This window comes from Salmo salar, chromosome 08, assembly GCF_965601325.2.
Source record: "Salmo salar chromosome 08, fSalSal1, whole genome shotgun sequence".
Classification (NCBI taxonomy): Eukaryota; Metazoa; Chordata; class Actinopteri; order Salmoniformes; family Salmonidae; genus Salmo; species Salmo salar.
This window is the reverse complement of record NC_138298.1, coordinates 42,286,224-42,305,053: the sequence shown is the minus strand read 5'-3', so window position 1 is coordinate 42,305,053 and position 18,830 is coordinate 42,286,224. Positions and strand designations below refer to the sequence as shown.

The following is an 18,830-nucleotide window of genomic DNA, read 5'->3' as shown; positions in this document are numbered from 1 at the left end:
TACACTGTCTATCACTGTTATACAGTACACTGTCTATCACTCTGTTATACAGTACACAGTCTATCACTCTGTTATACAGTACACAGTCTATCACTCTGTTATACAGTACACAGTCTATCACTCTGTCATACAGTACACACTTCTCTTGTTTGTTGTCCTAGGCTACATGGCTAAAATGCTCGCTAGCCTAACTTCCATTCATGGGCAACGTTAGCTAGATAACATTAGCATTCTACATCTAGCTACATATTGAAGGTCTATCCTCTCAGGCCAGGAGCAGAACAATGTATGAGTTAATGGTTGGATTAGAATCGCCACTCGGATGCTTTCTCCTGCAAGATACATTCGTGACATACTTGCGAATTTAAGGAAAATTAGGAAACACAGAGAGATGAAAGATTCATTATTTTATTTTGTAAAAAACTAAATTCTTGGTAAATGTTTTGGGTAAGCCTGGATCACTCTCACACACACAAACACTCTCTCTCTCTCTTACCCCAGTGTGTGTAGTTTACAGTCTGGATCCTCCAGTCCAGCAGACAGCAGTGTAACTCCTGAGTCCTGCAGGTCATTGTCTCTCAGCTCCAGTTGTTTCAGTTGTGAGTTGGGTGAACTCAGGACTGAGGCCAGATGTGAACAGCAACCCTCTGTCAGACCACACTGACCTAGACTGAGGGGAGTAGAGGGAAACTTAGCACACACATCTCTGGTGACAGAATGGTAACTTCTGTCTGCCTCTGTGTTGAGTCTGAGATGGGGAAACATTGTCTTTCATTGGTAGCACTGGTGCTCCTAACTTTAAAAAGTTAGGAGCACCACATCAAATTTAGGAGCACCAGAATAATCTATTTTTAAATTGATTGAGATATAGCCTACGTTGGGCCTATAGTGTAAATTAATCCTACTAACTTTTAAAACATCTGAAAAAGATATTACTTTTCACCTTTCTTTCTGTGCCACAAAATGTTTGCATATACTGGTAAAATTTCCAGGTTGATACAAGGCTGCACAATATGGGCAGAAAATCTAACTTTTCAACCAAATCTTGCAGTTTTTTCGATAGATTTTTTATTTTATATAGATCAAAACACTTGAACTGTTGGAAACATAAATAGAATGATTATTCTAATTCTATGGTTGGTGTTGTTTAGCATGACAACAAATTAAAAAGCCAGGTTGGAGTTATGACAGGGTAGGAACCAAAGGGTTGGTGAGTGTTTCCCAGGGGACACTAATCACATTTGAATAGATAGCTAAAATCTTTGTCTAAATGTCACATCTATCTAATTCAAAACATGCTGTTGCACAAACATGCTGATCTACACCACCACTGGTAACAACCTGTATTAGAGCTAACGTGTGCATTTAGCTAACTGCATTTAGCTAGCCAGCTAGCTAGTTAGCAATTACCATTATTTTAGCCACGTGCCAGCTTAAGGCATCTGCATGCTTCCCATCCAATAAACAGTTTGGGACAGTTCTTGCATTTATTATGAAGACATTTTGTGACGTTTTTGTTCATTTTGGTCTTCAGGTTTTTTTGGCTGTTCGTGCACATAACATTTTTTCTCGAGGCAAGCTGAAGTCGATAGCCAAAGTCTACGCCCCTTCGTCTGTGATTGGTCAACAATAGAGATTCTTCAATTAAGTTGTCATTCAATGAGAGATGACTTGTTTATCTGCACATTTTTTCCACTTAAGATATATTACAGCAAACATCTTAGTTAGATGTAAATACAGTACCAAACATCTTAGTTAGTAAAATTGCACAATTAAGATCTCCTCCGCAAAAACATAAAAATGATTAGTCAGATTAATTCTGACTATTTTGAGGAAGTGTATACTGGCTACGGCGTCTCAGAATGAACAAACAGCTATTTTTCTTTGTTTTTCAAGCAAAGGTCTTTTAGGGGAGTATGCGAGCACACTCGTGACCACACTCGTTCAGCTGCCAGCCGAACCGAAGCCTGCTGACACTTTTATTGAAGTCACGTTTTGCAGAGAGAGAAAGATACACAAACTAATAGTACAATAGAGAAAACAAGGATTAACATTAACAAGCAATGTGAAAAGCACCATCGTTGTTTTTTTGGAAGAATCTGAGTTCAAACAGCGTGGAGTGTCTGTGTGCTGTCTGCTTGAGTGACCCGGCGGCTGCGGTAAAGCGAGACCTAATCAAGGCCAGACTGGCCTTTCCTATAAGCTGTTGAGAGTTGAGACCCACAACTGATCCAAATGTAATCAATGGAGTTAAATATTCTAAATCAAAGGGCTTTTGCAACATTATTTGGATGAAATTTTCACTGCAGTTTACATCCAAGAGTGGAATTTTGTAAGACAATTATTCATTGCAATGTGGTGTTGTAGGCTAGATAATAATAATGATAATTGTATTGTCATTAAACAAGATCAATATGGGAGTTTTTTTTGCTGCGTGTCTCATGTCTTCACTGTTCTTTCAGTGACGCACCATGTTCGTATATTAAATATTTGAATGATTGTATGTGTGGTATGATATTAGCTAGTTATCCTTTGCAGATCTGGACAACCAATCCACTATTGACACCATTTATGGTGGATAGAGGACCGGATAAACAGGTAGACTGGTAGTATCATGACAGAAGGCGAGACCCAGATGCGCATGGTTGGAGTCTAATAATGTTTAATAATCCAAAAGGAGTAGGCAAGAGAATGGTCGTGAACAGGCAAAAGGTCAAAACCAGATCAGAGTTCAGGAGGTACAGAGTGGCAGAAAGGCTCATGGTCAGGCAGGCAGAATGGTCAGGCAGGCGGTGACAGAGTCCAGAACAGGCAAGGGTCAAAACCCGGGAGGACTAGAAAAAAAAGAATAGCAAAGGCAGGAGAACGGGAAAAACGCTGGTTGATTTGGAACATACTAGACGAACTGGCACAGAGAGACAGGAACCACAGGGATAAATTCACTGGGGAAAACAAGGAGGGGGTGGAGACAATAACAAGGACAGGTGAAACTGATCAGGGTGTGATAGGTAGACTATACAGGGACTATTATTTATGGTGGAGAGAGGACAGGATAGACAGTTAGACTGGTAGACTATACAGGGACTATTATTTATGGTGGATAGAGGACAGGATAGACAGTTAGACTGGTTGACTATACAGTGCCTTCAGAAAGTATTCATCCTCCTTGACTTATTCCATATTTTGTTGTGTTACAGCCTGATTTCAAAATTGTTTATTTTTGTCACCCATCTACACACCATAGAGTACCACAGTATGAGTCATAATACCCATAAAACCTAGCAGTCAAAGAGGAAAATGGTTCCAATCGTTTTTCCACCTTTCATTTTTCCCCATAGGTGATTTCAGAAAGTACCAAACACCTTGATATAGGGAAGGCAGATGAGGTAGTAAAACCCATCAAAAGGGTGAATTTAAAACCCTTCAAAAAGGTGAATTTAACGGGCTTTGAGAGGGGTGGTATCTGCTACTTGAGTTCAGATTTTAAAAACAGAGTAAAATTAACTAGACCTCAGCCACAACAGTGATTCTGGATTATGAGATGACACATCTGGATTCTGATACCAAACAAACAAACAAACACACACACACACACACACACACACACACACACACACACACACACACACACACACACACACACACACACACACACACACACACACACACACACACACACACACACACACACACACACACACACACACACACACACACACACACACACACACACTTACCCCAGTGTGTGTAGTTTACAGTCTGGATCCTCCAGTCCAGCAGACAGCAGTGTAACTCCTGAGTCCTGCAGGTCATTGTCTCTCAGCTCCAGTTGTTTCAGTTGTGAGTTGGGTGAACTCAGGACTGAGGCCAGATGTGAACAGCAACCCTCTGTCAGACCACACTGACCTAGACTAGAGGGCAGAAGAGCACATGATTAACACATGTTTAAAACATCCACATAATAACTCATACTGAAGATGTTTAACTCACACTAGTGTCAGTATGTTGCAGAGTGGACTGGTTAGTCCAACACAGAGCAGCTCCACTCCTCTGTCTTCCAGGTCATTGTTGTGGCTGAGGTCCAGTTTTCTCAGGGGGGAGTTTGGTGTCTGCAGAGCTGAGGTCAGAGTCTCACAGGATCTATATGTGAGTTTACAGCCATCCAGTCTGGAGAGAGGAGATATGTCAATACACTGTTAAATTTGCAAAGCTTTAAGAATAACGAGATGCATTAAGACAATAACAGAAGGACATGACTAGACTATGTTAAAAACATACTAACTCACTCAAGATATTTAACCTTAGTTTCATATATTTATCACATTTCATGTATCTTTCTGCATATTTACCAAGATGTTCAAATAATGTTAAAAACATAATAACACATAATTACTATAAATATATAAACACTATAAAGACAGTGGATACTGAAGATATTTAACTCACACTAGTGTCTGTATGTTGCAGAGTGGACTGGTTAGTCCAACACAGAGCAGCTTCACTCCTCTGTCTTCCAGGTCATTGTAGCTGAGGTTCAGTTCTCTCAGGGGGGAGTTTGGTGTCTGCAGAGCTGAGGTCAGAGTCTCACAGGATTCATACGTGAGTTTACAGTGATCCAGTCTTGAGAGAGGAGATAATCTGTTAGATATACAAATCCTTCATTATAATGATACTGTAAACATCAACTCAATAACAGAACTTACAGTGCTCTCTTGCAGGTTTTCACTACCGGCAGCAACCTCTGATAACCTTCCTCTGATGTGTTGTATGTCTTCAGGTCAAACTCCTCCAGCACCTCCTCTGACATCAGTAACAGGTAGGCCAGGGCTGAACATTGGTCAGGTTTTAGCTCTGTTTCTGAAAGAGTTCCTGATCGCAGGGAGGTCTGCATGTCTTCAACTAGAGAGTTGGCACCAAGTTCATTCAGACAGTGGAACAAGTTGATGATCCTTTCTGGTGAGGATTCTCTTTTGATCTTGTATGAAAGGTACCTGACTGTTCTCTTAACTGTTTTCTCATTGGTCTCTGTCGTACATCCTGTCTGTGTCAGAAGGCCTCGTAACAGATTCTGATTGGACTCCAGTGAGAGACCCAGAAGGAAGCGGAGGAACAGGTCCAGGTGTCCATTCTCACTCTTCAAGGCCTGGTCCACTGCTCTCCTGTGTAAGTCAGACAACTGGAATGACTCCTCTTCATCATTGTCGTCATCATCATCCTCATCTTCGTCATTGTTCTCCTCCTCGTCGTCCTGCTTATCATCAATCTCCTCCTCCTCCTCCTCCTCCTCCTCCTCATCATCATCATCCTTGTTCTCCTCCTCCTCGTCCTGCTTATCATCAATCTCCTCCTCCTCCTCCTCCTCCTCCTCCTCATCATCATCATCATCATCATCACTAGTGACTGCTTTGGGGGGGAAAACATTTTCCTTCTTGTCCAGACATGATTCTAAAGCATGCACTGCTGCTAGAAACTCCTGAATGCTCAGATGCACAAAGCTGTAGACCTTCTCTTGGTACAGCCCAGATTCTTCTTTAAAGATCTCTGTACACAATGCTGAGTACACTGATGCCTCTGTGACATCAAGGCCACATTCTCTCAGGTCCTCCTCATAGAAGATCAGGTTGCCCTTCTGCAGCTGTTGGAAAGCCAGCTTTGCCAGTTTCAGGATCATCTCTTTGTCTGACTGAGACAGTTCCTTTGGGTTTGTCTCTGTGGCTATGTTGTACTTCTTGTTCTTCACAATAATCTGGATGAGCACGAAGTGTGAGTACATCTGGGTCAGAGTTTTGGGGACTTCATCCTTCTCTGCCTCTTTCAGTATCATCTCAAGGACAGTGGCTGATATCCAACAGAAGACTGGCATGTGGCACATGATGTGGAGGCTCCTTGATGTCTTCATGTGTTTGATGATTTCATTGGCCAGATTCTGATCTGTGATTTTCTTCCTGAAATACTCCTCCTTCTGTGGATCATTGAACCCTCGTACCTCTGTCACCTGGTCAACACACTCAGGAGGGATCTGATTGGCTGCTGCAGGCCGTGAGGTTATCCAGACGAGAGCAGAGGGAAGCAGATTCCCCTCGATGAGGTTTGTCAGCAGCACGTCCACTGAGGTTGGCTTCGTGACATCACAGCACTTCTCATTGTTTTTGAAGTCTAGAGGAAGTCGACACTCATCCAGACCATCAAAAATGAAAACAGTTTTGGTTTCACCATCTTCAATGCTGTCAATCTCTTTCAGCTCTGGGAAGTAGTGGGAAAGAAGTTGCATCAGACTGTATTGGTCCTTTTTCAGGTTCAGATCACGGAAAGGAAGAGGCAACATGAAATGAACGTCCTGGTTTGCTTTTCCCTCTGCCCAGTCAAGGATGACCTTCTGCACAGAGACGGTTTTTCCAATGCCAGCGATTCCTTTTGTCAGCACAGTTCTGATAGGTTTGTCTTGTCCAGGTAAAGGCTTGAAGATGTCGTTGCATTTGATTGGTGTCTCTTGTGTGGTTTGTTTCTTGGATGCCATCTCTATCTGTCTAACCTCATGTTCATTATTGAGTCCTCCACTTCCACCCTCTGTGATGTAGAGCTCTGTGTAGATGTCCTTTAACAGAGTTTGGTTTCCATGGTGTCCAATTCCTTCAGATATGTGTTGATACTTGTGTTTCAGTTTAGCCTTAATGTCTTGTTGGACTGTCAGCAGAGTTTGACCTGTAGGAAAACATTGAGAGTTGGGACTCATAAGTTTGTGTGTGTTTTATAAGGGCCTTTGTACCGTTCTTTGTAATATTGTATGAAACACAGTCTTACTTCTTCTGTCCAGAAGGTTGTGTGTGATCTTTAATGCATCCTCACTGTCCAAACTCTCCACTTCCTTATTGTCATCTGGTAATGGTTCCTGGCTGAAAGCAGGTGGCTGATCACTCGTCATTGATAGCAGGCTGGTTGTAGGGGACTCTGCTCTGGGCTTCTGGACACTGAACAAAACAGGGAGACAGATCACCTCATCAATATCTCATCAATACCTCATCTACTTCCTTTCAACAACTGTATAATGGAACATCTAGAAGTCCTGATGTTTCTTTATAAAGATACAGTCTGCAATTGGTAAATCCATTTCTGGCCTTTTAAGTGAATGATATAGACCTACATTTTATGTAATTTGTAATTTGGGAACACTTTTCATTAGTTTGATATTTTTAAGAGCAATGTACATTTTGCAAATCATCTCTTACCTCTTAGAACTGGTGTCTTGAGTCATTTTAGAGGCAGTGGTCTCTTCCTCTCTCTCCCCAGAGAGACTCATTTTAGAGGCAGTGGTCTCCTCCTCTCTCTCCCCAGAGAGACTCGTTTTAGAGGCAGTGGTCTCCTCCTCTCTCTCCCCAGAGAGACTCATTTTAGAGGCAGTGGTCTCCTCATCTCTCTCCCCAGAGAGACTCGTATTAGATATAAGTCACAGCTCACTCAGCTACAATAACCAATAAGAAATAACAGAACAGTCAATATTTCTAAACATTGAAGATCCATTAACAATGACAACACTTTTACTGTCTGAGGTCAGAGTTCAGATACTTCTTGTTGCATTTAAACATACACAGTCCAATATTATTAATTTGATTTGGATCCCCACTAGCTGACTCCATAACAACAGCTAGTCTACCTGGTTTGATCCCCTGACTCCCTAACAACAGCTAGTCTACCTGGTTGGATCCCCTGACTCCATAACAACAGCTAGTCTACCTGGTTGGATCCCCTGACTCCATAACAACAGCTAGTCTACCTGGTTGGATCCCCTGACTCCATAACAACAGCTAGTCTACCTGGTTGGATCCCCTGACTCCATAACAACAGCTAGTCTACCTGGTTGGATCCCCTGACTCCATAACAACAGCTAGTCTACCTGGTTGGATCCCCTGACTCCATAACAACAGCTAGTCTACCTGGTTGGATCCCCTGACTCCATAACAACAGCTGTCTACATGGGCTCTTTTTGAGAAGATCAGGGAGTTTTGCTACGAACAAGCTATGGACATCACATGCCCTGCACCAAAGTCAAGGGCAGGACAGAAACAGCCTCTCCGAATATAGATTCCCTTGTTCATGCGTGGTTCGGACAGACCAGTTCATCACTGGGGGAGAGTTCCCAGTCATCACCACTATCTACAGTGCCTCTTGTCACATGACTCTCTCCTAACACACACCATACGTTGCTGCTACTATAAAAAAAATGTATCCTGCTGCTCAGCCACTTCACCCCTGATTGTCTACATATAACTACCTCATCTATCACCAGTATCACTGATATGGTTATTGATATTGTACATTTATTTTATTTATTTATTTTATTTCACCTTCATTTAAGGACAACAAGGTCAAGGTATTGGAGTTGCCATCACAAAGCCCTGACCTCAATCCCATAGAAAATTTGTGGGCAGAACTGAAAAAGCATGTGCGAGCAAGGAAGCCTACAAACCTGACTCAGTTACACCAGCGCTGTCAGGAGGAATGGGCAAAATTCACCCAACTTATTGTGGGAAGCTTGTGGAAGGCTACCCAACACGTTTGACCCAGGTTAAACAATTTAAAGGCAATGCTACCAAATACTAATTGAGTGTATGTAAAATTCGGACCCACTGGGAATGTGATGAAAGAAATAAAAGCTGAAATAAACCATTCTCCCTACTATTATTCTGACATTTCAAATTTTTGTTAATAAAGTGGTGATCCTAACTGACCTAAGACAGAGAATTTTTACTAGGACTAAATGTCAGGAATTGGGAAAAACTGAGTTTAAATGTATTTGGCTAAGGAGTATGTAAACTTCCGACTTCAACTGTATGTATGTATGTATGCATGCATGCATGCATGCATGCATGCATGCATGCATGTATGTATGTATACATTTTTTTATGAGATATCTTGGCATAGGTTATTGGTGTACTGTTGGAATCATGGAAATATAATGATTGTAATTAAATAGTTGGAATATAGTGGGCAGCACATTGAATGCATTGTTGTTTGACATAACAAATGAATAAGCCAGGGAAGATGTGTGTAAGGAATGGAACCAAAGTGTTGGTCAGTGTTTCCCAGGGGTCCCTATACGATGTTCCGTTCCTCTTTATGTGGCTAGCTAGCTAACATATTCATGCTTCGCCTATTCCTCTGATTTAGTAGATACCATTACACAAACATGCAGATCTAGGCCTACACCAGCACTGGTTTCAGGCTGTAATTAGACATTAGGTTTGCGCCAACTCCGATTACATTTAGCTAGCCAGCTAACTAGCAGTTAGCATTAGCTCCAGAGTGAACAGCAAGTGAAGTGCCTGTGACTACACCGCCAAGCAACACCTGCTCTCCTTGAGTGACAGGGGGCAGGGCTTGGTGTGGGAAGTGGAATGCAGGAACAGGAGAGACGACTTGCAAGTAGCAAACGGAGTGAACTCTAAAAATGGACATTACGGACACGCTGGTGTTGCGCGTCACATTCGGCCAACCAAACATTAAAATACTGTTATAGAAGGTGAAGTAAAAACACAAATCGGTCTGTGCATCAATACCAGTATACTGCCCAGCCCAACTGTTTATTACGTATAAAATAATTTATTTACATTACTTTAATAAAATATTTCAGTTCTCTATATAACATTTGATGACTGTAATTTCATTCCAAGTCCTTATCGATAGAGTTGCTGTAAAACTACAAAAAAAATGGATATTGTCAAAGTAAGTAAAGCCTACTTTTGTGACTCCTGAATACCAACTATCACATAGATCATGTATTTTCAAGTAGAGAAGCAACTGCTCTCTAACCCTCTCGATCAGTGTTCTTGTCTCTTCTCTCGGTCTGCCCCACACAGACGGTCTGTGCTATAGACTGAACAAGTAGTCTCGCAATGGATTATGGTCATTACCATGTATAATATTGGCCTGTAGGAAACTACAACTCCCTACTATATCACCCAGTTCGGACTAGTTCCGATTTCAAGAGAGAAACTGTGCATTGAGCTCACAGAAACACTAAATAGAATTCAAATAGTTAAAACAATTAAAAAATAACAAGTGTTGGTTAATCGCTCAGAACTACTGCCATCGGATGGTGGTGGGTTGGACACCAAAGGGCTTGGCGCAAAAGGCTGCCATTGCCTTTCCGGCTCTGTAGGCCTGGGAATGACGGGTACAGAGTGGGCTAAAATGGTGCTGCTATGTGCTCCTACCACCCACATCAGGTTCCAGAGTCGCCCAAGACCAGAGCACTCCATTAGTCATCCATATCAGACAAGGCCCTTCACATTTCTCCTTCATTCCTCATTGCATTGAAAGTAAAGAGAGCCCTTGTCTTCAACAACAGCCCAGCCCTGATATGGAGAAAATGGGGCAATAAGGTAGACTCCCCACTGTATGAAAATGATTAAACTGAACAGTCGACAGCTTTTTTACTTATTTTTAATAAGTAAAAAATAATAATTTGCCGTATGGGTGAGAGGGAAGTGTCAAGGATAGAAATTTCCGGTAATATCTACAAGGCAGCTCTCGGAATTACAACAACCAATTGCAGCTGATGAAACACCATAAAAAGGCACAATTTGTCAATCAATAACGTTGGTAGCGTAGTATGATAATTCTACTCTAACTTGGGCAGCAGGACTGCACAGGGTGTGATTGTGGGATAACAACGCTCATATCAGGCTCCTGTAATATAATACAGAGAAGTAAAACAGGTCACTGCACAATGAGTGCAAGTGAGCTCCTTCAGCTCTCAGCCTGTTTAAAATATCTACTGATAATATCTCCCTACTTGCCGGCCCGGTTTCTGATCCCTTTAACCAGGTAGGCCAGTTGAGAACAAGTTCTCATTTACAACTGCGACCTGGCCAAGATAAAACAAAGCAGTGCAACACAAACAACAACACAGAGTTACACATGGAATAAACAAACAAAGGCAATAACACAATAGAAAAGTATATATACAGTGTGTGCAAATGAAGTAAGATAAGGGAGGTAAGGCAATAAATAGGCCATAGTGGCGAAATAATTACAAATTAGCAATTAAAACACTGGAGTTGATAGATGTGCAAAAGATGAATGTGCAAGTAGAGATACTGGGGTGCAAAGGAGCAAGATAAATAAAAAAAATACAGTATGGGGATGAGGTAGTTGGATGGGCTATTTACAGATGGGCTATGTTCAGGTGCAGTGATATGTGAGCTGCTCTGACAGCTGTTGCTTAAAGTTAATGAGGGAGATATGAGTCTCCAGCTTCAGTGATTTTTGCAATTCGTTCCAGTCATTGGCAGCAGAGAACTGGAAGGAAAGGCGGCCAAATGAGAAATTGGCTTTGGGGGTAACCAGTGAAATATACCGGCTGGAGCGCGTTCTATGGGTGGGTGCTGCTATGGTGACCAGTGAGCTGAGATAAGGCGGGGCTTTACCTAGCAAAGACTTATAGATGTCCTGGAGCCAGTGGGTTTGGCGACGAATATGAAGCGAGGGCCAGCCAACGAGAGCATACAGGTCGCAGTGGTGGGTAGTATATGGGGCTTTGGTGACAAAACGGATGGCACTGTGATAGACTGCATCCAATTTGCTGCATCCAATCGCCGAAGTTAAGGATCGGTAAGATATCAAATCAAAGTTTATTTGTCACGTGTGCCGAATACAACAGGTGTAGACATTACAGTGAAATGCTTACTTACAGGCTCTAACCAATAGTGCGAAAAAAAGGTATGTGTGTGTGTGTGTAGGTAAGTAAAGAAATAAAACAACAGTAAAAAGACATTTGAAAATAAGAGTAGCAAGGCTATATACAGACACCGGTTAGTCAGGTTTATTGAGGTAGTATGTACATGTAGGTTTGGTTAAAGTGACTATGCATATATGATGAACAGAGAGTAGCAGTAGCGTAAAAAGAGGGGTTGGCGGGTGGTGGGTGGGACACAATGCAGACAGCCCGGTTAGCCAATGTGCGGGAGCACTGGTTGGTCGGGCCAATTGAGGTAGTATGTACATGAATGTATAGTTAAAGTGATTATGCATATTAGATAAACAGAGAGTAGCAGCAGCGTAAAAGAGGGGTTGGGGGGGGGCAAATAGTCCGGGTAACAATTTGGTTACCTGTTCAGGAGTCTTATGGCTTGGGGGTAAAAACTGTTCAGAAGCCTTTTTGTCCAAGACTTGGCACTCCGGTACCGCTTACAATGCGGTAGTAGAGAGAACAGTCTATGACTGGGGTCTTTGACAATTTTTAGGGCCTTCCTCTGACACCGCCTGGTGTAGAGGTCCTGGATGGCAGGCAGCTTTGCCTCAGTGATGTACTGGGCCGTACGCACTACCCTCAGAAGTGCCTTGCGGTCGGAGGCAGAGCAATTGCCGTACCAGGAGGTGACGCAACCGGTCAGGATGCTCTCGATGTTGCAACTGTAGAACCTTCTGAGGATCTCAGATAGTCAGTTTTACAAGGGTATGTTTGGCAGCATGAGTGAAGGATGCTTGGTTGGGAAATAGGAAGCCGATTCTAGATTTAATTTTGGATTGTATATTGGTATTTGTAGATGTCCAAATATTCTAAGTCAGAACCGTCCAGAGTGCTGGACGGGCGGGCAGGTGCGGGTAGCGATTGGTTGAAGAGCATGTATTTAGTTTTACTTGCATTTAAGAGCAGTTGGAGGCCACAGAAGGAGAGTTGTATGGCATTGAGGCTCGTCTGGAGGTTAGTTAACACAGTGTCCAAAGAAGGGCCAGAAGTATACAGAATGGTGTCGTCCGCGTAGAGGTGGATCAGAGAATCACCAGCAGCAATAGCGACATCATTGATGTATACAGAGAAAAGAGTCGGCCCGAGAATTGAACCCTGTGGCACCCCCATAGAGACTGCCCGACATACTGTATAACTACCTCATCTATCACCAGTATCACTGATATGGTTATTGATATTGTTCTTCTACATACTGTATATTATGTAGTTCTTTCTCTATATTGACACTTGTTATTTTTGTATTTATATTATTTATATTGACACTATCTATTTCTGATATTGCTACTACGTAAGTAACCATTTGTCTGTACAGTTTCCACCTTCTGTAGAGACCCATCCACTTAGCTAGACGTGGCTGGGGGATATAGCATTTCTTTCACATGAACCATCAGTTTAGTGTCTGGATTAGCGTCATCTAACATTTATACAATATTTTTATCTGGACACTTTCTGCTTACCTGGGATTGTTCCTTATTGTAGGCTACTACTTTTAGTCTTAATCTTTACTACACTACTCACTGTTTATCACATGACCTCACATGTGAATCCTTCAACAGATGGGTGGGGCTAAGGCTTAAAACCTCTTGGGGCTAGGTGGGACGCTAGCGTGCCACCTGTGGTGCACTCCATCAACAGCAGGTGCATTTCAAGAGCGGCAAATTTGAATCCAAATAAATGTCAAAATTCAAATTTTTCAAAAATACAACTATGTTACACCATTTGAAAGATAAACATCTCCTTAATCTAACCACGTTTTACGATTTCAAAAAGGTTTTACGGCGAAAGCATAAATTTAGAGTATGTTAGGACAGTACATTTACAAGAGTTGTGTGTAATGTTTTGTCAAGTCAAAGACAGGGTCACCAAAACCATAAAACCAGCTAAAATGATACACTAACCTTTTACAATCTCCATCAGATGACACTCCTAGGACATTATGTTAGACAATGCATGCATTTTTAGTTCTATCAAGTTCATATTTATATACAAAAACAGCGTTTTACTATGGCATTGATGTTGAGGAAATCGTTTCCCTCCAATAACCGGCAGTCAAGTCAGCGTCACAAATTAAATAATTAAAATTAGAAAACATTGGTAAAATATTATATTGTCATTTAAAGAATTATAGATTTACATCTTTTGAACGCAATCAACTTGCCAGATTTAAAAATAACCTTACTGGGAAATCACACTTTGCAATAATCTGAGCACTGTGCCCAGAAAAATACGCGTTGCGATACAGACTAGACGTCATGTTGGGGAGATCTAAAATCGAAAATACTATGTAAATAATCCATTACCTTTGATTCTCTTCATCAGATGTCACTTCCAGGTATCACAGGTCCATAACGAATGTAGTTTTGTTCAAAAAAGCTCATCATTTATGTCCAAAAATCTCCGTCTCGTTAGCACATGATGTAAGCCAGCCGGACTTCTCGTCATGAACGAGGGGAAAAAATATATTTCCGTTCGTTCAAACATGTCAAACGTTGTATAGCATAAATCATTAGGGCCTTTTTTAACCAGAACATGAATAATATTCAAGGTGGACGAATGCATAGCCTTTTATAACGTATTGGAACGAGGGTACCCAACATGAAGTAGCGCGCCAGGTGTCTAATGGGACATCACCGTTCCATGGCTCTTGTTCGGTCAGATCTCCCTCCAGAAGACTCAAAACACTTTGTAAAGGCTGGTGACATCTAGTGGAAGCAATAGGAAGTGCCAAAATATTCCTAAACCCCTGTGTTTTTCAATGGGATAGGTTTAAAATCAATACAACACATCAGGTATCCACTTCCTGTCAGAAAATGTCTCAGGGTTTTGCCTGCCAAATGAGTTCTGTTATACTCACAGACACCATTCAAACAGTTTTGGAAACTTTAGAGTGTTTTCTATCCATATATAATAAGTATATGCATATTCTAGTTACTGGGTAGGATTAGTAACCAGATTAAATCGGGTACATTTTTTTTATCCAGACGTGCAAATGCTGCCCCCTAGACCCAACAGGTTAAGAGGGTGTGAACAATGCTGAATGGGTGGAGACAAAGGAGAGCTCTCCAGTAGGCGCACCAAAAACATTCAGGGGCCATTTTCACAAAGGTGGGGTTTCAGGTTTATCAACTTTCAAAGCAGAATTACTTTCCCATTGTTCCTCAAATGCAGTGTATGATATACCTTTTTGTGCCTCTGACTCTGCTTTTTTTTCAATGTAAAAAACACAATTTCAAATGTTGCTACGTAAGACCGAATCAAGTCTGTCGGTCACATTTAGTTTCAATGCCCATTACCGCATGTCACTTTTGACAATTGACAAGAGCGACAATTATTTTTCTACAAAGAAACTAGATGACGTGACACACGTCTTCCTCCGGGATGTGAAAGAGCGCAAATAAATCAATCGCCCATACCCTACCTCATAACCCTGTAGCCTATATTATAACCCCATACCCTACCTCACAGCCCTGTAGCCTATATTATAACCCCATACCCTACCTCATAACCCTGTAGCCTATAATATAACCCCATACCCTACCTCATAACCCTGTAGACTATATTATAACCCCATACCCTACCTCACAGCCCTGTAGACTATAACATAACCCCATACCCTACCTCACAGCCCTGTAGACTATAACATAACCCCATACCCTACCTCATAACCCTGTAGACTATAATATAACCCCATACCCTACCTCATAACCCTGTAGACTATAACATAACCCCATACCCTACCTCACAGCCCTGTAGACTATAATATAACCCCATACCCTACCTCATAACCCTGTAGCCTATAATATAACCCCATACCCTACCTCACAGCCCTGTAGACTATAATATAACCCCATACCCTACCTCATAACCCTGTAGACTATATTATAACCCCATACCCTACCTCACAGCCCTGTAGACTATAATATAACCCCATACCCTACCTCATAGCCCTGTAGCCTATAATATAACCCCATACCCTACCTCATAACCCTGTAGACTATAATATAACCCCATACCCTACCTCACAGCCCTGTAGACTATAATATAACCCCATACCCTACCTCATAACCCTGTAGAATATAATATAACCCCATACCCTACCTCATAACCCTGTAGACTATAATATAACCCCATACCCTACCTCACAGCCCTGTAGACTATAATATAACCCCATACCCTACCTCATAACCCTGTAGACTATAATATAACCCCATACCCTACCTCACAGCCCTGTAGACTATAATATAACCCCTTACCCTACCTCATAGCCCTGTAGACTATAATATAACCCCATAACCTACCTCATAACCCTGTAGCCTATAATATAACCCCATACCCTACCTCATAACCCTGTAGACTATAATATAACCCCATACCCTACCTCATAGCCCTGTAGCCTATAATATAACCCCATACCCTACCTCATAGCCCTGTAGACTATAATATAACCCCATACCCTACCTCATAGCCCTGTAGACTATAATATAACCCCATACCCTACCTCATAACCCTGTAGACTATAATATAACCCCATACCCTACCTCACAGCCCTGTAGACTATAATATAACCCCATACCCTACCTCATAGCCCTGTAGACTATAATATAACCCCATACCTTACCTCACAGCCCTGTAGCCTATAATATAACCCCATACCCTACCTCATAGCCCTGTAGACTATAATATAACCCCATACCCTACCTCATAACCCTGTAGCCTATAATATAACCCCATACCCTACCTCACCGCCCTGTAGACTATAATATAACCCCATACCCTACCTCATAACCCTGTAGACTATATTATAACCCCATACCCTACCTCACAGCCCTGTAGACTATAATATAACCCCATACCCTACCTCATAGCCCTGTAGCCTATAATATAACCCCATACCCTACCTCATAACCCTGTAGACTATAATATAACCCCATACCCTACCTCACAGCCCTGTAGACTATAATATAACCCCATACCCTACCTCATAACCCTGTAGAATATAATATAACCCCATACCCTACCTCATAACCCTGTAGACTATAATATAACCCCACACCCTACCTCATAACCCTGTAGACTATAATATAACCCCATACCCTACCTCACAGCCCTGTAGACTATAATATAACCCCTTACCCTACCTCATAGCCCTGTAGACTATAATATAACCCCATAACCTACCTCATAACCCTGTAGCCTATAATATAACCCCATACCCTACCTCATAACCCTGTAGACTATAATATAACCCCATACCCTACCTCATAGCCCTGTAGCCTATAATATAACCCCATACCCTACCTCATAGCCCTGTAGACTATAATATAACCCCATACCCTACCTCATAGCCCTGTAGACTATAATATAACCCCATACCCTACCTCATAACCCTGTAGACTATAATATAACCCCATACCCTACCTCACAGCCCTGTAGACTATAATATAACCCCATACCCTACCTCATAGCCCTGTAGACTATAATATAACCCCATACCTTACCTCACAGCCCTGTAGCCTATAATATAACCCCATACCCTACCTCATAGCCCTGTAGCCTATAATATAACATTGATACATATTGACTAGGCTGGTCAATATGAATCAGCATCAATGTAAGGATGCCTAAAATGATCATTATTTAAAGTTGAAATCAGTATTGTAATAACTTAACAATTCTGTGGATGTCTTACCCCCTAAATCACCTCTCTCTGCGATGGCCTAACTTCTCCAAAACACTTTTTGTCATAAAATGGTAAAAGAACGCTACAAACCTCAGAAACATTTTTCTTCGACCGACAGTGTCCAGTTCTGCCTCTACTTCCTTATAAATGTACTTCCTTGTTTCAACACAGTGGGCGGGTTCAACCGGTATAGGTTTATGTGAAGACACACAAACACAAAACACACGCGCAGACAGACACACACACACACACACACACACACACACACACACACACTCACACACACCTTTCCGCTAACTTTAGACCATGTGTATGCACAGTTTCTAGTGGTTGAAGTATTGCATTTCAAGAAGGCCAGTAGATTAGTATTTAGTGTAAATGTGGGATATGATGGACACGCTTATTCATAACAATAAAAAGTTTAATAACAAGATGCAACAATTTGCCGTTACTGAGACATCCATTCCGTTTATCTTTGCATTTTAAAATAATTAGAAATAGCCATCTATTTCCTAGGCTTCTATTTATTTCGTTTCCATGATCGTTGCATAATACATTTCTCACCTTTTCTGTGATGTTTTCATACTCACGAGGTAGAATATAGGCCTACAACAAGGTTACCATTCGTCCCATCTCTCGTTTAATTGGACCGACTTCACAACAGTAAATAGATAAGCTATTTCAAGTATTTTGCTCTATGTAAAATACCAGGGACCACATTTGTAAACGTTGTCTACACACAAAATATGCCACAAAACATGCATGTGCCAGTTTTCACGCAAATGTTGTCATTTATAAAAAGTGAACTTGACATGAGAATTTGCTAATCCTCCTGCTAACTTTAGACCAGGCGTCCTTACAGTTTCTAGTGGTTGAAGTCTTGCATTGCAAGAAGACAAAAGTAGACTAGTAGTAGCCTGGTGCAGATGGGGAATATATGACGAGACTCTTATTCAGAACTAAAGAACAGGTAGACCTGGCTAAATATAATAACAAGATGCAATCATTAGCTGTTAGTGAGAAGAGCGTTAATCGATGTGTCTTTACATTCTATAATAATTAGAAGTAGGCATATATTTCCTGTTATTTATTTCATTTCCATGATCATTGCAGAATAATTCCTATACTCGCCAAATATCCTATAGGCCTATAACAAGTTAGGATTGGCTACCATTCCTCCCATCTCTCATTTAATTGGATCCACTTCACAGTAGTAACTAGATAAACTACGGTATTTCAAGCAGACTATTTTGCTCTGTGCCAGTGGCCACCAACCGGTTTATCGCGATCGACTTGTCGATCTCCAAGGCATTTCTAGTTGATCGCCAAACGTTTCTGTAAAAACCCAACGATAAATCCTTGTGTTTCTATTCTTTGTTATTAGTCTCGGGCTGTTGGTGG

The 18,830-nt window shown here is 41.5% G+C and overlaps 1 protein-coding gene across 2 annotated transcripts in view; it reads right to left on the bottom strand.

Annotated features, from left to right (window-relative positions):
* The window catches only part of LOC123735926 (uncharacterized), a 45,185-nt gene extending 27,606 nt beyond the window's left edge, over positions 1-17,579 (bottom strand). The window contains exons 1-8 of one of the 2 annotated variants that reach the window (XM_082978222.1): positions 17,520-17,579; positions 7,227-7,459; positions 6,802-6,968; positions 4,704-6,702; positions 4,447-4,620; positions 3,991-4,167; positions 3,738-3,911; positions 497-670 (exon numbers count right to left, since the gene is read on the bottom strand). In XM_082978222.1, the coding sequence (XP_082834348.1) occupies positions 497-670; positions 3,738-3,911; positions 3,991-4,167; positions 4,447-4,620; positions 4,704-6,702; positions 6,802-6,968; positions 7,227-7,387 (3,026 nt within the window). In that variant the 5' untranslated portion in view covers positions 7,388-7,459; positions 17,520-17,579. The remainder of the gene's footprint in view (positions 1-496; positions 671-3,737; positions 3,912-3,990; positions 4,168-4,446; positions 4,621-4,703; positions 6,703-6,801; positions 6,969-7,226; positions 7,460-17,519) is intronic. The other variant, XM_082978223.1, reaches the window with a different exon arrangement.
* Positions 17,580-18,830: the final 1,251 nt, after the last annotated feature.